We start from the raw sequence: 23676 nt of genomic DNA on the forward strand, positions 1-23676 counted from the left end.
CTAACTACCCAGATATATACTTTTCTCTGACATAAGATGCACATTTTTAAAAGACTACTTACTACCTTTTAGAGGGGGAGCACTAACCAATATCTAGTATACAAGTAAATAGACATTTAGGTAATAGTGATCACAGTAAGAAATGTGCATAGTACAATTGAAATACTTTGTTTTAAGTGTTTATTTTTTTAAAAAACTTGATGTGATGCAAACAAGTAAATGAGGATAAAAAGCATTGCTACATCATACATAGCTATTGGCAACAACTTTGATTGTGGGGCAGACTTTCATAGAAATATGGAAGCGTTTATTGAGCCAATTCCCGAATCACCAAAGTAGTTCAGTTATTTTTGGGGTTTTTTGCATTCGAGCTACTAATTGAACTAGAACTAAAGATGAAATAGTTTCTTTCTGTTAGTTATATAAGCATTACCATCTAAGAACCTGTCTAGATCAGGGGATTAGGATTACCAGCTTAGAGAGAGTGTGTGGGACTAGGGTCTGAGCACCTTATAATCAATCTTCATCGTCTTCTCGTCTGGAATGTTCATAGATTTCTATTTAGCCAATCAGATCATCAGACTGTGCACAGTAGCAGCTGGGTGTAATGATCATTATGTTAGTGAGGACAGGACTGTGACAGAGGCAGTGTCATAATGTGACAGAAGAGAGAAAAATATCAGAGAGGTAACATGTAAGAAATGTAAATGAGAAAATCCACACAAAACCACAAGTGCTTTTACATCTTTATTGCATTAAACATGCCACCACCTTGTGAGCTGCTTCACAACTTCAGGTCACCAAAAGTGTTCTTCCCCCTTAATAAATTGCATCCCGGAGGTAGGTTGTTATACTGTCATTACAGAATATCACCAAGTATAGTTACAAACAGCATTACAAAAACACTTGTACAAAAAACAATAAATTAAAATCACAGCTGCAAATGTTTTCAGGAACACCCTGAACAAAAATATCTACAATGTCACCTTAAAATAAGTTCAGGGGGTAAATGTATCATACTCCGGTTTCTTCAAGTTGCCGGAAATCGGCGAGATGACAGCTAAAATTTAAAGCGGCGCTGCCTTGTAAAGGGAAGTTTCCGGCGACTTGAAGAAACCGGAGTATGATACATTCACCCCCAGATCTTTTCCCTAATGGAACATTTCAAAGAGCAATCATTTGAAGAGGAAATATTCCCCACATATTGCATACATGACATCCTGATCAAGATTTTTACTTACAGACCTAATTAGAGATTATGGGCCTGATTCATTAAGGAACCTAAACTTCTTATTTCAGTCTCCTGGACAAAACCATGTTACAATGCAAGGGGTGCAAATTAGTATTCTATTTTGCACATAACATGGTTTTGTCCAGGAAACTGAAATAAGAAGTTTCTTAAGTTAAGATCCTTAATGAATCAGGCCCTAAAGCTAGACCATCTGCCAGGACTTCCAAATCACAGACTGTATGGGTACGGTAAGGGAAGGTCAGTTTAATGACCAATTAGCTGCAAATTGCCATGTGTACAAGTCCAAATGAGAATGCCAACCCAAATCTACACAGGGGCCTAGTTATTATAGCTTTTTTTCCATTAAATTCCTCCAAAAACGACCGTTTTCAGGGGACCAATGCATATTTAAGTAATATGCACATTTATTAAACAGTGCACTTTGCAATAGTGACCACAGAAAAGATAGGAGAGGGATCTTCACAGTAACAGCAATTTTTCGTCACTGCTGTTCCTGTTGACGTTTTTTTAATAAATACACACAATATCAATCCCGATATTTCAATCCTTACCTTTGCGAAAAGGATTGAAAGGGATTGTGTTAAAAATGCGCTTTTGAATAAATATGCCCCATAGGATGGTAAGTACTGTGCACTGCACAAACATTTAAACCAAGCAGGCGCAAACCAGATATACTGTTGCACTTCAAGTACTATGACTAATAAGAGGAGAGCAGAGGTGAGGTAGGAGAACATTACACCAAGCACACGGGGGGAACGCCGCTGAAAGTGCAATGTGACAAAGGAAGAAGCGCAGACTGAGGAACAGTAGCTGAGGGTTGAGGTCATCAAAAGTCACCAATAATAAGCAATGACGCACAAGAGTTATACACTCTATTTACAGGACTTTATACATATATTAGCGACACTAATGCCTAATAAGTCACATAGGCAGATGCTGCAAACTGAGCGCACGTGCAGAGGTCATGGAACTGAAAGGTGATATCTACTTATATGCTGATAAAAAGGTAACATTTTCACAAACTTAAAAGCAACAAGATGAATTCTAAAAATGCAAAAGATTGACCCTTCTATATACATGCAAAAATGAGACATCCTCCACTTAGATCTTTCGCAAGTATTGAAATGTGTCTACAATCTGCCTGTATAAAATACATGGTAATATTATTATTATAAGTTCCTGCCAGAAATTCCATGTAGATTACACCATAAAACAATGATATCTGTCCCTCATATACCCATTGTGTAGCCAACTTCTGCCAATAATAAATATTCCTACAACTAATATCTGGACTCAGATGCCACCCGTGTTTTTCAGCTTTTCCAACACAAACAACGCACAGAGGTAGATCTGTTCCCATGTATACTCTGAACAAGCTCTGACCAACCCATCACAGAGTCAGCACTCTCTCGGCTTTGGGTGGCCTGAACCCTTTCATACAACTAAAGCTTTAGCTAAATATATATCTCTGAATGTTACTAACGGTTTTATGTCATGTGACTGGTATTCTAGGTGGTCTTTTAATGTAGAGCTGTCAGTTATGAGACAGGTCTCCTTTTAACTAGAAGCATTTCAAAGCCTTAATGGTAAGGGGGAGAGGAAGGGGGGGGGGGGTCAGCGTTTCCTGTTCCTTTGCTTACCCTAGGTAAGTTGGGTGATTAGAATGCTAATCAAACAGCTTAACTTGCATGCTAATCACAAAATAGCCCATAGCAGTTAGTGTGTATCCAAGCGGGGAGCACGCTGCAAGCAGACACCCACCATCCTCCATTAGGCAAGACAAGAGAAGCAGCAGCAACGCCAATCTCGCTTAATGTTGCAGTTGCACATGAGATATTATGAAGAGTAGAAAATAAGCAGAATGTTTTACGGTTACCAGGGCTGCCATCAGAAACTGTGGGGCCCAGCACTAAACAATCTGGCAGCCCCCTCCCTCTTTGCTGTATATGCCCCCCCTTCTCATCAAAGTACATGCTTCCCCCACCTCCTTAAATCACAGTACGTGCTTCACTCCCCGTCAGTGATTGACCAGGAGCGCACTGCACAGTGATCTATCAGTGACTGGGAGTTACCGCGTTGCAGAGGGATAGGGGTCAGGCGGTCAGACTGTGGGCCTGGACAAATGGAGGGGTCTGTCCGGGCCCCCAACAAACGCACCGGCCTTACCCCCCTGATGGCGGCCCTGACGGTTACTACACCCATTGTTAAAGCTAGAGCTGTTTCTCTCATTTCTCGTGTCTCACAAAGACTTCCTGCAGGAATGTCCTCTGTTGGCTCTGTAGAGACTGTTGGTTTCTCTATTTTGAAAACGTGTCAGTAGAAATAAATTCAAATAGATAAAATTAGGTTGAAAAAATAAAGAAAAAAAGAAAAACAATGAAAACTAAATGGTGGGACCCAGAGTTGACTGTGTGATGTGTTCCTCCTTCACTAGTCTGTCTTGGGGAAGGTGTAACCCTTGTTTCTTGACCAGTGCTCCTTGGCCTGTGCTATCAGTACCTGGTGTCCTTTCTGTGAATCATGTTCTGCTAATTGCAGGTTTCACCATGTTAGCTTTGTTTGTTTAGAAAAAAAAAATGCATGCATTTGCTTTTAGTTCACTAAACACCACCAAAAACTACTTTGAGATTCTAGACATAGATTTTTATAATAAAATCTTCACTTATATTTTACAAAAAGGACAGACTGTATCCAAACCTTACACGAACTGAGGAATCTGTATGCTGGCAAAGAACTGCGTTAGGGTTGTCATCATCTACTTTTCAAGATCAAAATTTAAATTTTACATGTAATTATCAGAATCTGATTAGAAAAAAGGACACAAGGTACAGTGGAACTAAAGTAACCCTTGGAAACTGATAACACAGACCAAGGAGAACTGCAGCGAAAACAAGGGTACATCCCATCTAATAAGATTGGCTAGAGAAGGAGGAGGCCCCCTCCAGCACAGCTACCAATACCCAAATACCTTTAGATCACACATATTTAAATACATAGAAATATAGAATTTGACGGCAGATGAGAACCACTTGGCCCATCTAGTCTGCCCCGTTTAATTAACCTATGGTAACCTCAAACCCTATTTGATCCTTTATAAGGATTTTCTTACATCTATCCCAAGCATGTTTAAACGGTTCCACTGTATTGGCCTCTACCACCTCTGATGGGAGGCTATTCCACTTATCCACTGCCCTTTTCTCTCAACCTACTTTTCTCAAATGTCAGTGCATGTCCTCATGTTCTAATACTTCTCTTCCTTTGAACAAGGTACAGGAGAGAAACATTCTTCAAACGCAATATATTTGAAAGTTTCTATCATGTCCCCCCTTTCCCTTATCTGCTCCAAGCTATATATACTAAGATCTTTTAGTCCTTTCCAGGTAATGCATAAAAAAATATTAGGGCAGCACGATGGCTCAGTGATTAGCACTTCTGCCTCACAGCACTGGGGTCATAAGTTCGATTCCTGACCATGGCCTTATCTGTGTGGAGTTTGTATGTTCTCCCCGTGTTTGCGTGGGTTTCCGCCGGGTGCTCCGGTTTCCTCCCACACTCCAAAAACATACTGGTAGGTTAATTGGCTGCTATTGCTCTTAGTTGCTCGGTGTGTGTGTAAGTTAGGGGATTTAGACTGTAAGTTCCAATGGGGCTGAGACTGATGTGAAAGTTCTCTGTACAGTGCTGCGGAATTAGTGGCGCAAAATAAGTAGATGATGATGATATAAAGTAGTATAAACATATTTTATCCGATTTCAATTAATTTCCACCAAAATGCTTCAAATAGAAAGAAAGCTTCCTCTTCTACATCACTGCCCTAGATCGGTGAGAAGCGTTCATGTGAACAAGGGAACTTATGGGAGAAGAACAATGCACACCAAGAAAGTAATTGACATCCTGAGCGCACTTTTCAGCCATCCCTCTCTTGGATGATTCAAAGTGAATGCGTGTGTGCTGTTGGGGTAGGGAAGGGGGGGGTGATCTCTTTAAACTATGAATAGCCTCTAGTTAAGAAATGAGAACCTGTCTCAGAGGTCATAGGTCCCAATTTAAGTAATAGGGCCTCTTAAAAATAGTTAAAATGACATGAAGACTGTACTTCTAAAACATCCGCATTTGGGGCCTGATTCATCAAGGCAACGCATTCTGAGCGCAACTCGTGTTTGGTATTATACGCACGTATTTAGTTTAAGCGTAATTCCAAATTCAGCAAGGCCCGAATCTCAAGAATACAGGTGTAGGGCTGCTTTGCTCTACTACACAGGACACTGCAGGAGTCGTGCCCGTCAGCTGCCGGACCCGCAGGCTCTATACAGTGTTAAAAGATAGAATTTAAAAGCAAGCAAAGAACGTAGGGTTCCCACGATTTTACGACAACCATCACTTGGCAAACCAGCTGGGGCTGCTCGCACTAAAACAAGGGAACTAGCAGCATGGTGTCCCCCTGCCATAATGACAGACCAGCCCCAGGCTGTTCAGCATGGGGCTGGATTCCCTAGGAAGTTGGGGCCTGTAAAAAGAATGTGTGCCCCCGACCCAGGGATGCTCAGCCTCGTGCTGAAAGCACTAGGATTCTATCCACAGCCCCGGGAGGTGGGTGTGGGGTAATAAAGTGGTTAATAATAGAGTACACACTATTTTAGTTTCATCATCAACATTTATTTATATTGCGCCAGCAAATTCCGTAGCGCTTTACAATTTTAGTTTGAGACATGCTTGTGCAACTACAAGCACCAGCATACCTCATGGCATCCAAGGCATGCTGGCACTTGGAGAACAACAAGTGTCAGCATGCCCTGATACCCAGGGCCCTCTGAGCATTGTAGTGCCACAAACTAAAATTTAAATCAAACACACACCTCATTCATACCATATTATTTTGTTAAAAATATTATCAAAAACAAAAAACAGTAATACTTACCAACATCTGTGTTTTTGGGCTATAAGGGATCCAATCTTGTAAGGTTTTAATCCAATAGGCTTGTGTCCATAATCAAAACTATTCCAGGTCCTGTAGCTGTCCCCAAAAAAATTGCATCCTCGGTCTTGTAGATGTCCATAAAACAAAAAAATATTCCACAGTTAGTTGAAAAAAAAAATATTTTTATTTTGAATCTTGATGAACCTGAAATGATCCTCTGGATCCGGCCATACAACAACGAGGAACACTCACTGGAGAACGAATTATGGAAGACACACAAGGTGTATTTATATGCTGGGGGGGCGTTTCCACACTGTCAATCAGAAATCCAGGAAAACCCCCTAGCTTATAAAAGGACCTCACCCTGCGGGTTCCCCTGGTATAGTGTCAGTATCCCCAGCTGCCAAGGCCTTGTACTGGTTATCATAAAATCGGAAGGACCCCATGCTCCCCACTTCCAATTTTATGACTACCAGCACTAGGCTATTAGGCTGACAGCACAAGGGTTAATGTCATGTAGGGGTGGGGGGGCTAGGTGACCCCACACTTTTTATTTGTTTTTTTATATATATTCTATCTTTTAACGCTGTACAGAGCCTGCGGGTCCCACCGGCTGACGTTAGACTAGCACTTTAGCTGGAGCAAGAGATAGAGCAGAAAACCACAGATGCATAGGTCTGGATTCGCCTATGTACGGACGAAGCTGCCAGTACCGGAGTTTGGCATTCCCCTACGTTATTTTCATTACGGCATAACGTCCCTTCCTCGCGCAGTTCACTCCCCAAAAACTTAGGCTGTAGTAAGTGTCCTTTACGTGCGTTGGCGCACGGAACAGGAGTGCGATCACAACTATCTCCCTGTTCTGGCATGCGCAGTATGATGTTGCGTACGGTACGCTCTAAATCGGCAGATATGTGCCTTGCTGTATGAGGCCCGTCATTTCAAAGGTCTATTTCTTTTCATTGTGATTTTTCAAGTGTTTTATTAAACGCGATTTAGTTTTAAAACTCTTTTCACATGTAGAACAGTGAAATGATTTTATTTGTGTGTGAGTCCTCTGGTGTCGTGTCAGTCGACTGTGCCGAGTAAAACTCTTCCCACATTTAGTGCATGTAAACAGTTTGTCGCCTTTGTGAGTGCCTCGGTGTCTAAACCAACTTGATCTATCACTAAAGGTTTCCTCACATTCAGAACATGGAAAAGAATTTGTATGAATTTTCTGGTGGTTGATGAGACGCAACTTCACACCAAATGCTTTCCCACACACAGAACATATGAAAGGTCTCTCTCCTGTGTGGATTCTCTTGTGTCTGATCATATTTGACTTAACAGAAAACGTTTTCCCACAATCCGAGCACGCAAATGGTTTCTCTCCTGTGTGAATTCTCTGATGTTTGACAAAACTTGATTTTTCATTGAAACATTTTCCACATTCTGAACATGAAAATCGCTTAGTATGCCGCCTTTCATGTGCAAGCAGGTGCAATTTACTAGCATACCTTTTTCCACACACTGAACAAGCTAAGGTTTTCTCTTCTGTATGACTTTTCTGGTGTATCTCCATATCTGACTGAGTGGTAAAGGCTCTTCTACATTTACAACATGAAAACAGTTTTATTCCCGTGTGAATTCTCTCATGTGCAAAAAGACTTATTTTCCTCTTAAAACTTTTCCCACATTGAGAGCATTTAAACGGTGTTTCGCCCAGGTGAGTTCTACGATGCCTAGTGAAACCTGATTTGTCACTAAAACTCTTCCCACATTCAGAACACACAAAGGGTTTCTCTCCTGTGTGGATTCGTTTGTGTGTTGCAAGATGAGATTTATTTATGAAACATTTTCCACACTCAGGACATGGCAATAATTTTTCACCAGTGTGCATCCTCTGGTGTCTAGCAAAGCTGACTACATTAATAAATGTTTTCCCACATACTGAACAAGAGAACAATTTATCAATGTGAGTTCTCTGATGGAAGAGGAGAGCCAATTCTGTAGGAAAAAAGCTTCTGCATTTAGAGCATGAAAAGTATTTGTCTCCCGTGTGTCTTTTTTGATGTATGAGCAGGTGGCCATTTTGTGCAAAACTTTTTCCGCAGTCAGAACAAGAAAAACGCCTCTCTCCTGTGTGGACTTTCTGATGTCTGATGTAATTTGATCGGTCATTAAAAGTTTTACCACACTCAGAGCAACAAAATGGTTTCTCTCCTTTGTGAATTCGCTGATGGACGATCAGATGAGAATTACTATAAAAACCTTTTCCGCACTCAGAACAAGGAAATGGTTTCTCTCCAGTGTGGATTCTCTGATGTGCGTTAAGGCGGGGTTTGCTGATGAAACGTTTACCACATTCTTCACAAGAAAATGGTTTCTCTCCAGTGTGAATTCTTTGATGTAAAACAAGGTGTGAATTGCAAGAAAAACATTTCCCACATTCAGAACATACAAGTTTCTTTTTTTCTGTGGAATTTATAATATCCGTTTCAAAATGTGAGATGTTGTTAATGGTTTCATCTTTTTTACAAGGATCAGGTGGTACGTCATCACTGTGAATTTCTGCTTGTATAGAGTCTATACTGGCTTTAGTTTGACTCTTAAAGATGATGTCATGATCTGCTTCAAATTCTGGTCTGTCAGAAGAATTCCTGTTCTTTCCTACATTTATTTATTTGGGGAAAAATGAAGGGTTTAAAGGAGAAAATACAAGTGAATTGCAATTTATGGCATAGCAATTTTTAAACGTTGTTCATCTTCTATAAAATGATGACAGTCGCAAAATCCATTAATACTGAAGATATATGTTGTTCACACAACAAAGCTACACTACAATGAGCTCAAAAAAGTGAAAAACTTTCTGGCATACAGGTGGGATCCCGTTTCCGCACTTGCCCTTGTTACACTGAATAAAGTATTCAGTGAAACAGCTTTGATGTAAATTGCATTCACATCCAGGAAAGGTCTCTTGGTAAGTTGCTTATTTGCATATGTGCATTTGCAATCCCATTCAGACATATGGGCAGTGCGCTGGCTTAGTGGCTACCACTTCTGTCTCACAGCACTGGGGTCATGAGTTCAATTCCCAACCATGGCCTTATTTGTGTGGAGTTTGCATGTTCCCCACCATGTCTGTGTGGGTCTCCTCCCACACTCCAAAACCATACTGGTAGCTTAATTGGCTGCTATAAAATTGACCTTAGTCTCTCTTGGTCTGTGTGTATGTTAGGGTATTTAGACTGTAAGCTCCAAGGGGGCAGGGACTGATGCGAGTGAGTTCTCTGTACAGAACTGTGGAATTAGTGGCGCTATATAAATAAATAGCTGCTGCTGATGATGATGATTTGCAATGTCATTCAGACATAGTAAAAAATAGTTAAGTATGGAGGGACTTCCTGAAACATTATAGAGCTTTCACCCCAGATGAAATAACCAATTACTAAATATACCCTGTAAAAATGAAGTTCATATATAACTTCCTGGCTGGAAATTCAAGAAATGGACTAGTTCTCTTTGATTAAGTGCAAGCAATATAAAGCCAGTAGCAAAAATAAAAAAATATTAAGAATTAAAAAAAAAACCAAAACATTCCTCCATTCCCCTGATTCGCACAGGAGGGGAGCAGACAGAAAGTGAGCTCAATATGCTTTTTTGCATTGAGAACAGTGCGCAGTACCCCAACAGAACCAGAATCTGCCAACATCTTTTTGTTTCTGGGCTTTATAACTGTAATACACTTTGTAAAAGCACATTTAGTGCACAATTATACTAATCAATACTGAACTTAATCGAGGTGAAACTGACGCTTTTCTTAAAGAAACATCAAATTTGGCTTTGTTTTGCACCAAGTCAGTGAGTGACTAAATGGCCAGCAATATAATGTTATTATTATTATTATTATTATTATTATAATAGCAATGTTCTGAGTTATACTTTACAGTTTCTAACAAACTGGTTTCCTTTTCAATAAGTATTGTAATGTCTTTCATGGGCAACCTAAAGGAAGCATAAAAAAATACCTACAGTATAAGCATAGGGAAGGATGTATTTAGGGAAATATAGCAAGTAGACTCACCTTCCTGCTCCTCACTGTGTTTTACACACCCCACATCCATATCTTCTCCCTTGTCAGTCTCTGGCAGAATGTCCACACTTTTCTGTTTTTTATCCTGAAGAATACAGAGTGCACATACAAAACATAGAGAGTACATCAGAGATCCTGATGTTATAACTCTGACAGATTCAGGAGTGCTTCTGTCTGTATTTAATGAATAATATATATATATATATATACACACACACACACACATACATACACACACACCAAAACACACAAAGGATTCTTATTAAATTTTTTACAAATATAAGGGGGGAGGGTTGAGAAAGTGAAGACTAAAAAATATAATAACGTTTAGTTTGTTATTTAACCTCAGATAAACCTACCTGAAAATCCTGTGGGTTATTGTGATCTTCCTTGGTACAATCCTGTGGGGTCCCTGGTGTACTTCCGTTACTGAATCCATCTGTAGGGAACACACAGACAGTGACTGAATACATGGTTCGGGGTGGAATTCCCTCTTCCCTTGAGTGAACAATCTGTGAGGGTCATGGGTGTACCCCAGGAGACCTTTGTGTTACAGGCTCCTAATTAACAGCTTCACCTTTCTGTTACAGGATATAGAATAAAGTGCCCACCTAGGCAGGTATACCCTAAAAGAAAACTAATCATGACTGGATCATTCATATAACCCGTCAGTTAACACATATACACACTTTTATTTATGAATTATACTGCCTGGATTGATAGTGTATACTGAGGGTTGGACAGTTAATGTTCTAAATAATTATTAAGATCTTTAGAATTATTACTTTTCTAATCACTGCTGATTTTTATGTGCTCCACAGGGCATGACAGGTTGCTTGAGCTATTCCAGTATCATAAAACAGGGAGAGCCTCAACAGAGATAGAGACCTTGTTTCCAAGTTGCTGATGAAGGTCTGCATGCTCCTGCAAACACTGCCCTCTGACCAGATCTGTGTCCCCCTCTCTCTGGTGGGCGCACCCAGTTTTGCAGGCACAAGTCTAGGTTATGAGTACACATATGTGCATCTTCTCCTCTGCAACCTTATGAGGATGAAAGCACTAGCCAAGGTCCCCGACTCATACCTGTGGGTGCTTCCCTCTGAACCAAGTCATTCCAGGTCCCTGGTGGAAATGTGGCAGGACATATTAGACCCCCCAAGGGAGTATTGCTTCTGGTTTTAGTTTAACCTCTTTGCTGCCAGTACTTGTCCTCTCCTTCAGTTGAAATGACACAGTTTGAAGCAGCTGACATGTACCTCCTAGCCCCCTCTATTCATGATCATCATCATTGTTTATTTGTAAGGCGCCACAGATTTCACAGCGCTGACCGTGAGCCCTTCATGGATCGGGACATCAAATCCTAGCAGTCAGCTTATCTTCACTGGCTGTGCTTTAAAAGACTGGAAGGGATCAAATACGCAGGCAGACTACTTAGAGCCCTTACCAGAGTGATTATACTCCTTTGTATAAGGGAAAGCCTTTCTAGACTAGCAGGAACGAACAGCAGCAGGCGGTCACTGCTTATATAGAGAACGAGGCCAAGCAAACATGATAAGAAGGTGCCAATCTGGACAAGAACTGTTCTCTAAACATCCCCCATCGGTCATACCACCATTTAAACTGAACCGGGCATAAAAGGAGACTCAGCCCAATGCTCAGATTTATTGAAGTATACAGTACAGACTGGGGGTTATATTTCCACTGGACTGGTCATATAGTGGACTGTGCTGGAAGAATCTGCTTCTTGGTGTGCCACCATAGTCTAGCAACTCAACTGAATCGGCATCTGGAGAAGGGGTGAACGTAGATCATTTTTGAGGGGGCTGTGTAGCAGTCTGGTGCGGTAAACCACTTGTATGTTTGTAAAGTATTATAGTCATTTAGTGAACTTAAGTAAAAATTTTATTTTTACAAGATACTTGCCTAGGTGTGCATTTCATACCCACCCAAGGGTACCAGGTAATGTTGGCTTAGTGTTGGGGTTGCCTTCAATTCGGAGGCATTCTTCACTGGTTTGCACAGGTAAAAGTGCCATACTAGACCCTGTCAGCAAAAGGGAGGGGAGGTAGTGCCTGAGAGACATTCCTGGCTCAGTGTACTACTGCTCCTAGCATGGCCTTAAACACACTACCAAAGCTGGATACATCAGACAACCTAGGCATAAAGAATCTCAATACAGCTCCTGGGTAACATTATGTGTTATAGTGAGTCAGTGGTACATCAATACATTCAATAAAGAGACTCCATGATGTGTCGGTCATCTTGTAATTCCTACACAACAGAGGCATCTGCAGTCTGCATCTCTTTCCTCAGGATCTACTTGCAGCCCTGTTAAGGGGCTCCACCGATCACCGCTTTTTACCTAGAGTAGCATTGTGATTCCTTCAACCAACTCATATTTTTCAGTTGTGCTAATATTTACAGAGGACTGAACAGTATCCATCAATTTTTGCCCAGATAATAACTAGTTAGCCCAAAGTAGAGTACATGGATACCATCTGGTGAGGGCATAAGGGCACTTGGTGTTTGAGCATCTAAGACCGTGACAGATGGAGTGTTGGTCCAGTGGCTTAATCCGTGGTTATAGTGTCTGGGACTGATTTTGTCACACATTGTTTACATAGGAATTATCTGAGTATATGTATATCTAGTTAGGTCTCTTACCCAGTGATGTGAGGGGCCGGTGATTCTCCAGCATGACGTCCGTGTACAGATCCTTGTGTCCCTCTAAATACTCCCACTCCTCCATGGAGAAATAGACAGTGACATCCTGACACCTTATAGGAACCTGACACACACAATGATACAGTCATCACCCAGACACATCCCCTGGTGTTACTGTATAATGTCCCATTCCCAGCAGTCACCTCTCCAGTCAGCAGCTGAATGATCTTGTTGGTGAGTCTTAGAATCTTCTGGTGATTGTTTCTCTCATGTATCAGTGAGTGAGGTGGAGGCAAGGTGATAGGGCTCTGGGTCCTGCTCAATTCTCCCGATACAAGAGGACTGGTGCTGGGCGTCACACACTCACTGGACGTCTTCCTCATTACTGTGTAATCCTGTGTATTAAGAGAAACATCAATATAACTAAATAGACTAGATTTTCAATAATATATATATATATATATATAAAAAGTGGGTGAAGTTTATGGAGGCGATCTTGACAGTGGAACCTCAAAAATAACAAAAAAAAAACAAACAAGAAAAAAAACAAAACACCTCAAACATAAACCATGTGTACAGCAAGAATATTCACACACGCCATCAGCATTGAGGGCTCACACTCAGCAGTAAATTTTTAATAGATAAATAAAGAGCAAGTATACATGAAAATGGGAATATAAAAAAAGGTAAGAAAACTTTGGGTACCGGTACCACTTTTATCAGAAGACTTTGACTACTCAGTTAGGTATGGTAATCTATGGCCTAGCATCAACACCTCCACTGTGCCACCATCGACCTCCCGAATGAAAGGATCAATAACAATCACATACAGAAGAGGGCTCAGGGGACAACCCTAACTGACCCAGGGTCACCTCAAACACATTAAATTTTTGACAGAGGCTGCTTGATAGGGTAAATAACGGGTATAACCGTGCCATCCAATATGACGAATAACCCCATCCGGGGCTTAGCAATTCCTCAGCATCCAATTGGGTAGTTCCATATTCCAGGAAGGCCTGACCCTCCCCCAAAGACATATCCAAGGTGGGCACTAACACCTTTGCCTCTGATGCTTCGGGGTAGTGTGTGTGTTCTCGTTGCAGCAGCCTAGGGTGACTGGCCCTTTGCAGGCCTCCAGGATGCCATTCTGGGGTACTGGACTTGGAGGTAGGGCTAGAGGATAGTATTCCACTGATCGTGGGGTGGTGGTCCACATTGAGCCACTTCTATCCTGAAACTGCTTTGGGACAAACTCCGAGGATAATTACTCCTGCTCCACTGGGCCGAGACCAGAGGGCTCTCCAACTCGAGTATGTCCCTCCAGAGATCCTCCCCACCCCCAAACAGAACACAGAGGACTTCTCATAGGCAAGTTCTCTGGGGAGATCGGTGGTTCTGCTTTGGTACCATCACCCACTGTTTCTGATGACAGGCTATCCAGTGACAACCCAGTCAAAATCTAGGGCTCTTGTCTGGCTCCTTTATCTCCTGTATCAGCCCCTTCTTAGGCCACCCCTGACACAGTTCCTGGAGCATGCAAAAACTACAGAGTATATGCTGAGAGACTTTTGTTTTTCATCCTGGGAGGTGGTCCACAGTTGAACTCTAAGCTAATGTTGGACTAAGCATTCTGCTGTTACAACCGTAGCTCAGAGAAACTTCCTGGATCTTGCTACTTGGTGGGCCTGCTGGAGCAGGAAGCCCTAGGGCTTGACCCCTACCACACTTGTAGTGGAGAGATTATAACGTCAAGTGTCAGGGATCAGAAAATCAGGAAATCCATGTAACTGTAACTCCTTAAATCAGTAGGGTAAGATAATGAGGTAAACTGGTCTGGCATTTATTTATTGCCTATGTATAATATTCTAGTGAATGTTTTACTACAATAAATGTTCTGCTGTACCTTTCTAACTGCATTTGCCTGAATGACTGTAGTACCCTCAGTCAGCTGAGTGGGCAAAGAGCTGCATAGAAACCAGATATCCTAATATATACCATAAGACCTACTAATCACCGCATAACAGAGGACTGTTCCAATGGTGGTCTCCAGGTGTCAACACTTTATGTTTTGCACCGTATCATGACTTTGTAATCTGAACATTGTATGTTTCAAAAAATAAAAAGGTTTTTTTTTTTGACATTCCCAGATCCCCTCACCTCTCCAGTCAGCAGGCAGATGATCTCTAGGGTGAGCTTTAATATGCTCTCAGTCATGTGACTCCTGTCCTTGTCCATCATGAAGACTCTAAAAATGTGCTCTGGTCCTGGTAGAAGGAACTAAGCCCCAATGAGACCTTTATAAATAGAGATAAAAGTTAAAAATAAAAATACAATAGATTCATATAGAGGTCAATCACAATGTATAGCACTGAATATTTATGTGGCACTTAAGTCATCATTTTTATTTGGGAGATACTTCTATTTAAAAAACATTTTTTTTTTTTTTTTTAAATTCAGCCAACAGCCACACCACAGAACATTAAGGGAAAGAGTCATGTAAAATAAGGTTTGCGTTGATGGCCTCCTAAGTGTGGGACAGGTTCGGACTTGAACCCTTTCTCTGCCACTGACATAGGATTTAACAAATATGTCAACGTCAGCCATTTTATTGGTGATACAGATGTCCGATATAAATATTTCATATTTACTTTTTAACTGAATAAACGTGGAGTCAAAGATTTGGCATAAAAAGGTTATATTACACCAGGGGTTATATTTACTAAAATGCAAGTTTGAAAAAGTGGAGATGTTGCCTATAGCAGCCAATCAAATTTTAGTTGTTTATTTAGTGCATTCTACAAAATGACAGCTAAAATCTGATTGGTTGCTATAGGCAACATCTCCACTTTTTTAAATCCGCAGTTTAGTAAATATACCCCCAAATAGCCCCCTAAAATGGGAAATACCAGACAAATGTATCACAGATAAATGGGTCATGTTGACATGTCAATTTAAGATTTGAAATTCATATCTAGAACATAAAAAATAAAATTTTAGTGTTAGGCTTAGGGTTTCAGTTAAAAATTGGGGTTAGGTTCTGGGGTTCAGCTAGGGATTGGAGGAAAAAATAGACAAAAGGCTTCAGTCAGGTTTTGAGGTTGGAAATATACTCAATTGAGGTTGAGGTTATACTCTGGATTTCAGTTAATTGGGATTAGGTTCAAGGATTCAGATAGAATACGAGGAGGGGTTTCAGATAGGGACTTGGTTAGTCTCAGGGTGTCAATTAGAGGTTGAGATTAGGCTTTCAATTAAGATAAGGATTTAGTTAAGGGTTTGTGTCAGTCTCAGTGTTACGCAGTCTTTGGAACAAAGCTCAGGTTTTCAGTTGGGCTTTGAGAATATGGTTTTAGTTAGGAACTGGGTTTAGGGTAAGGCTCAGGATTTCAGTTGGGCTTGGGGATTAGGTTGAGGATTGCCACAAGATTAAGGCTAAAATCAGGGTTCAATTAGGGATGTGTTTGGGTCAGAAGATAATTTAGTTCATGAAGTAGGGGTTAGATTCAGGGATTCGATTAAGGACTGGAGATTTTCAGATAGAGTTTGATTTTAGGACACTAAACTAGAACCCTAATTTTGAGGTTAAAGTAAAGATCAGAGTTCACTTAGGGATAGGTTTAGGCTCAGGGTTTCAGAAAATTTGGGCTGGGGTTAGGCTCAGGGTTTCGGCTAGGGATTGGGGTTATATGTGATGAAACAAGGGGTTATCTTTGCCCAATATAATTCTGCCTAGTTTTGCAAAGATAATGGACTATTGTCAATGTACATTCTACAAATTTATATTGCCCAGATACCCAGGTTCACAGAGAGGTTTATACTGGCATGTTTAAATAAAAGATAAACCCACAGGGACCAGCTCTCCTTCAGATACTCCAACTCCTGTTTACTTTGTAGATTTTAAAATGTAATATGCTAAATTGAGTCCCCATATATGTGTTGATCCTATGTCTGTAAAGGAGCTGTAGCCACCCTGGGGATGGAGTGAAGCTGCAAAAACTGTTCTGAGCGCAACAGCTCCATAAATGCACTAATCCCTGCCTCATGCAACTACTGGTAATAGAGGCTCCGCTAACACACACAGGAAGTGCTTTTAAATCTGGGATTATTGGTGTCACTAAAAAACTAGAATGGGGGTTACCAGAGCTAATAATCCCCAATTAGATTTTGATTGTTGAGAACAATTGCGCAAGCTTGTAATCTCTAAACTATGTGGAGCTAATGCCAGAAAATGATCCATTAGTGAGATGGGCAGCTGTCAGTTAATGTCAAGGCCAGGGGAAATAAGGGATGTCAATCATGTTGCCATGAGAGTTAGCTCCTTCCCTGTTCCCAGAGGCAGGATAAAAAGGCCATACCTGGAGACCAGAGGGGAGGACCGATGATCTCAGTATAGAAACAGTGGGGTTTGATATCAGGACCGTCTAGAGGTTACGGCTTCTGCTGGACTGACCAAGAGATAAAACTTCCAGTGAAGGAATTGCAAGGACCAGTTATCTTCCTTCATCCTTGTTCCCTGCGTGTTTTGTGGATTTGTGTGAGTGCGATAAGATGGGTAACATTAAAGCAGGACTGATGCCTTGCTGGCACTAAGAGGGAGAAAAGCCTTGTTACCACTATGCCTGAGAGGGACACCTCAGAGATTGGCTGTAGAGACCAGTAACTGTGATGCTTTGTACCCTCATTTTCTAATTCTTATGTAACAATGTTTTACGTTGTGACTCTTTAAACAGATCCTTTAAAGTTATATAGCGCAGTTGATGCATTTTGTGCTAAATGTTAAGCATTTTTATTCAGGTATTTTCCTGGATGTAAAAATATGCTCCCACGTTCATAGTGTTGGAGGAGGTTAAAATGCCGCAAGGTAGCCCAGTAATGCGCGAACTTGGTGCAGGTTTTCAATTACAGACTGGGATATTAGTTAATCACTGGGGATCAGTTCAGGATGGGTTAAAGGATTAAGTATAAGGCTTATGAAAAATTAGTTTTTTAACATTAGGGGGTTTGCATTGGGAAGAATTACTGAAGAAAAAGGGGTCAGATTAATGTTGGTGCTAATTTGCACTTTTATGAACTATTACTGAAAGCTTGCCGCTAACCCACATTAAAAGATTTCACAATTCTATTTTATTGGCCCACACGGACAACAGCTAAAGGGCTGTGGGCAGGAAGGGAGCAGTTGGGTAGATTATGCTGCAGCTATTCCATTTTTTTATTTCTTCTTGGGGGGAGCATAACGGCCCAAATATTGAACTACAGCCAAGATTTGCTGTAAAACAACTATTGTTATTGTGTTCAGAAGCCTGCACGCACACACACACACACACACACACTTCAAATATAAATAAAACACAGCTTATGGTGCAAGTTACAAACAGTACAAAGCCAAAATAAACAGTATGGATACTACTACATCTGTATTTTTTACCCAAATAACTATTTCTCACAGCCAAATATACAGATCGATACATTAGTTTCAACAAAAGAGACAATTTCAAAGAAAAGGGAAAGACAATGATTGTGGTTCTCAAAAATTGCCAGAAAAGTGCTGCGATCTTTCAGCTGATGTGGCAGTAATTCGGCCTAGTTATCACACTGATTTTGGCAGGCACACACTATCGCAAGGGTGTGTAACTACATGCCAGGGAGTGTCAGTCCAGTAGGAACTGTATTCCTCGGCTAGTACGTTCTCAAATGCCACCATCCTCCAGGGTACCAATTCTTATTGCTCTCCTGGGGCCTGATTCATTAAGGATCTCAAATAAAGAGGATACTCATTTCAGTCTCCTGGACAAAACCATGTTACAATGGAAGGGGTGCAAATAAGTGTTCTGTTTTACACATAAGTTAAATACTGACTGTTTTTTCATGTAACACACAAATATCAACTTTAAATTTCAGTGTACAAATGAGCTATCAAATATTTGTGTGTTACATGAAAAAACAGGAAGTATTTAACTTATGTGTAAAACAGAACACTCATTTGCACCCCTTCCATTGTAACATGGTTTTGTCCAGGAGACTGAAATGAGTATCCTCTTTATTTGAGATCCTTAATGAATCAGGCCCCTGGTTCCCACCCTTGTGCACTCTGGGTACAGAGCAGAGTTAGCCCAGAAAGCAGGATCATTGGCTCTGTTTATCTGGAATGGTATGCCAGGGGAAAGACAAAGCCCAGTTTCCCTCTGGGTTCCTGTAACACCAGTACCGAGACACATTCTCACCCTGAACCAGTCCGGCATGTACAATCAGGACTAACAGATACCGATACAGGGATTGGCTGATGTTAACACGGGTCTCCTATTGGATACGCTGACAGACCCCAATGGTATTGTGATATGGGTTTGTTTTGACACACAGGAAAATATCTCATAATAAAGATTAAGGTATTGTATTCAAAATACCCAAATCACCAAAATGGCTATAACACATTAAACCAGTGGTCGGCGAACAGGGGTAAATTACCCCAAATGGGGTAAAAATGGCTTTTCCGGGGGTAACCATACGCCGCGGCTCCAAAGCGGGTTTTTTTTCATAAATCACCTGACCGCACGGCTCCCAGCAGTCCCCTCTCCTGCTCTCTCCCACTGAATGTCATCACGGCCGACGTCAATTTCAGTGAGAAACAGAGACGAGCAGCGGCAGAAGAAAACAGAGAACGTCAATATAAAAGTAAGTTAAATAACAGAGGCATATAGGGTGAGGGAGGCATATATATATATATAGTCAATTGCATTATTATTAGATGCTTGACTAGAGCCCTGCGCAACTAGTGATGATACATTCAAGATAAAGCTATACAGCGCTTTATATATATATTCATCAGAGAAATCTACAATATAGGTAATGAAGGGAATCTTCTCTTGATGCCCTAACAAGGAATTTTTTTCTTCCTGTACTGTTGTTTGTTTTAACACAATACATGCACACAATTTACCACTTTTTAATATTTCGCATTTTTTAATGAATACAATAAAAGTCAAGTTTTAATTCATATATGGAATTTACTGATAAGGGACTGGAGTGCCTCTTATGTTTTCTTTTTTCTCTCCCTATATGCCCTGCGCAACAATCAGGCCCCACCTGGTGCTCAATTAGAGGTGTTTTAGTGTCGTTTTATCTCTTTGGATTGTTTTACATTGGTGCTTAAATCAATTTCCATGTGTTCATTTTGTACAGCTTTCAGCAAGTGTGATCATTTTTTGTGTCTGTCCAAGAGAATTTCATACTGCTTGTTTTGGGGGAATCTGACTTATTTTTGAATTTTATTGGAATAAATATATTTTCATTTAATTTTTTATATATGGAACATAATGTCCTCGTAATTATAGCTACAAATACAACTTCTTGGAAGAGATTCATCCAAACCGTTTTTAGATTTTGTGGTATGATATGGTCATCAATTGCTGCCAGGCTGTGTACCGTACTAGCAGGATATATCATCAATTTCTGGGGGTACAGTGTGCATTACAATTAATTTCAGTGGTTATGGAACCTCCTTTCTGTGCTCTCTAAATGTGTGCTGATTGGTTACAACTTTTCCAATCACTGTCTTTTTTACCCGTCAGATGACATCAAATAGAAAACGAATATACCAGGAAGAGTTCCTTGATTATGGGTTTACTGAAATTGACGACAAAGGAATAATGAAACCACAGTGTGTTGTTTGTTTAAAAGTACTGACTGCAGAATCTTTCAAAAAGAGTCAATTGAAGAAGCACTTGGATAATTTGCACCCACATCTGAGTTCAAAACCGCGGGAATATTTTGCAAATTTGGAAATGTCTGTCAAAAGACAAAGACTGGACAGCAACTTGAGAGGTACATTCAATCAACGTTCAGCATCAAAGGCTAGCTTTGAAGTGGCCTGGTTGATTGCTCGGAACAAAAAACCGTATACTATTGGTGAAGAATTGGTTAAACCAGCAGCTTTGAAAATGGCAGAGATTATGTGTGGTCAGAATGAAGCCAAGAAACTAAATTCAGTGCCCTTGTCTGCAAGAGTTATTAAAGGAAGAATTTCTATTTTAGCAGAAAATGTGAGGCAAGAAGTTATTACCTCAATAAAAGAGAGTAAATACTTTGCTATTCAGCTTGATGAGACTACAGATGTTAGTAGTAATTCGCAGCTGATGGTATATGTCCGCTACAAAGGTTTACGTCTCATTGAAGAGGAATTGTTGTTGTGTTCGCCTCTCGACTTGCGATCTCGTGGGATTGATATCTTCAATAAAGTTAATGAATACTTTAATGGCGTCAATTTACAGTGGGAAGACTGCGTTGCTGTGTCTGTTGATGGAGCTCCAGCTATGTTGGGTCATGTTAATGGTTTTTCGGCTTTGGTGAGAGAGAAAAATCCAAAAGTTGAAGTAAACCACTGTATTATCCATCGCCAGGCACTGCTTGTGAAACATTTGGAACCTGCACTGGAAGCCGTCATGCATGATGTTATCAAGATTGTCAATCTTATCAAAGGACATGCACTAAACACGCGATTATTTCGTGAATTATGTAAAGATGGTGAGGCTGAATATACAGACCTACTTTATCATACAGAAGTGAGGTGGCTCTCACGTGGAAATGTTCTGAACCGAGTGTGGGCTCTCAAAACTGAACTTGAAATTTTTTTGGTTGATCAAAAGCATGTTCTCGCAGAGAAGTTTACAAACTCCACGTGGGTTGCACATCTCGCATATTTAGCTGATATGTTTGAGCATGTTAATGTATTGAACAAAGAATTGCAAGGAAAAAACATAAATATAATTTCAGCCAGAGAAAAGATTTCTGCATTTGGATCAAAGCTGTTATATTGGAGACAGAAAGCTGAACAGAAAAAGATAGCTACCTTTTCAAAGTTAGCTTTGTTCTTGAAAGATTGTGAAAATATTACTTTTGAAGACATCAAGGATACAGTTATAAGGCATCTTACCAAACTCAAAGAGCGGTTCTCTGATTACTTTCCAGATCTTGATTCACACGCTGTAGGTTGGATTGTAGACCCATTTCAATGTGAAATTAATGTTGTACCAGAAGAACCTCAAGGGTTGGCAGAGGCACTTCTTGAACTTCGATGCAATAATGAAGCACGTATTGCATTTGAAAGCAAAACAGATCTTTCAAATTTTTGGATGTCGACTGCTGCAAAGGCATTCCAAATTGCACATGAGGAGGCAGTCAAAAAGTTGCTGTCTTTTGCAACTACCTACCTTTGCGAACAAGGATTTTCAACTTTAACAAACATAAAAACGAAGCAGAGAAATCGATTGGACGCTGAAGACTGTATCCAAATTGCTCTGACATCAAAATGCCCCAATATTGATGCTCTCGTATCAACAATGAAGCAACATCATTTCTCAAAAACCTGAAGTTTTGAAGCTGAAGCTGATTCCATACAGGTTAGAAGTCAAATAATTAATAATATATGATTTCCTTAATTACTATTATTAATATTAGTAATATTTTGTTAATTTCTAATCATGGGGGTAACGTCGCCATTTCTAAATATATTTGGGGGTAAAAGGTAAAAAAGTTCCCTGACCCCTGCATTAAACAATAATGACAGTACATGGTATGCAACCAAATGACATAAAAGAGGGTTACAATACTTAACAGACATGAGCAATGGTTACTTAGGTTCCCTTTATACAAGATATCCAGGGAAACTCTACTGCTCTTTCTGCCAGACAGGGCAGTGGTCTCTCCCAATCGTCACCCTGCTTTCAGCAGGCCTACGAAAGTGATCAGACCCTTTTGGCAGAATAGGTTACAGACTGTCCACAGTATTTTGCTGTCCCTGCTGTCAGGCAGAAGCCGTTATCTGTAACCACTCCTGTCAACTATAAGAACGATGATATGTTTGTGACACAATCCTTTTAAGCACCCCTGGGTTCCCTCAGTCCAGGGAGAGTGAGGTGACTCTAGGATTGCCCCCTTTTGGGATTCATGGAGGTATTGTGCATCAGGGTAGTTTTACACATCAGAATTGTAAACACAGCAATTTTGCAGCTGATAGAAATTTAGGAAGATCAGTGAAGCATACTGTATGTTTCCCAATGAGAAGGGGGAGTGCTTAACATTTAGTAAACTGAACCTGGTACCCACATCTTGGTAATTAGCCTAAATGAGATGAAAGTGCTTGGTTTATATCATGCAGCCCCCTTTATGCTTGATTTAAAAAAAATTAGTATGGAAAAGAGGAGCAGACTATTATCACACAGTAAAGCAGCTCAGACTGTGGCAGGTTTTGGTTTAAAGGTGTTTTGGGTGTGAATACTTCTCTGTAACGTGCATAAATATCGACTAGAACATTTGCATGTAAAAAAAAACACATTGTATCTGATTAAATCATAACACGCCGCATGAAAAAAAAATCAGAGCCTTTATATTCTTTAGTCCTATATACAAAACAAATACTGACCTCCAGAAGCTACTCCTTTACCACCCTCCACGGTTATAAGTAATAGACACCACTACTTCCGGATTAATGTTTAATGCTGCATCTTGATACGATTTCCGGTTTACTTCCAGGCTTGCGTTCCAGATCTCTTCCGGGGTATGCGTTCCAAGTGTTTCTTCTGCCAGCTCACTTCCGCGGTGTGCGTTCCAAGCGTTTCTTCTGCCAGCCCACTTCCGCGTTGTGCGTTCCAAGCGTTTATCCTCCCAGCTCACTTCCGCGGTGTGCGTTCCAAGTGTTTCTTCTGCCAGCCCACTTCCGCGTTGTGCGTTCCAAGCGTTTATCCTCCCAGCCCACTTCCGCGTTGTGTGTTCCAA

The 23676-nt window shown here is 40.7% G+C and overlaps 1 protein-coding gene across 1 annotated transcript; it reads right to left on the minus strand.

The window, feature by feature from the left end:
• Positions 1-734: 734 nt before the first annotated feature.
• On the minus strand, positions 735-23396 carry LOC142159822 (uncharacterized). The gene is made up of 6 exons (XM_075214594.1): positions 23324-23396; positions 15067-15203; positions 12910-13304; positions 10605-10684; positions 10237-10330; positions 735-8822 (listed from the first exon to the last, which is right to left on the minus strand). Exons 3-6 carry the CDS (start codon positions 12992-12994, stop codon positions 7120-7122), a joined length of 1962 nt encoding a protein of 653 aa, XP_075070695.1. The 5' UTR covers positions 12995-13304; positions 15067-15203; positions 23324-23396; the 3' UTR covers positions 735-7119.
• Positions 23397-23676: the final 280 nt, after the last annotated feature.

Source organism: Mixophyes fleayi, chromosome 6 (assembly GCF_038048845.1).
Source record: "Mixophyes fleayi isolate aMixFle1 chromosome 6, aMixFle1.hap1, whole genome shotgun sequence".
Classification (NCBI taxonomy): domain Eukaryota; kingdom Metazoa; phylum Chordata; class Amphibia; order Anura; family Limnodynastidae; genus Mixophyes; species Mixophyes fleayi.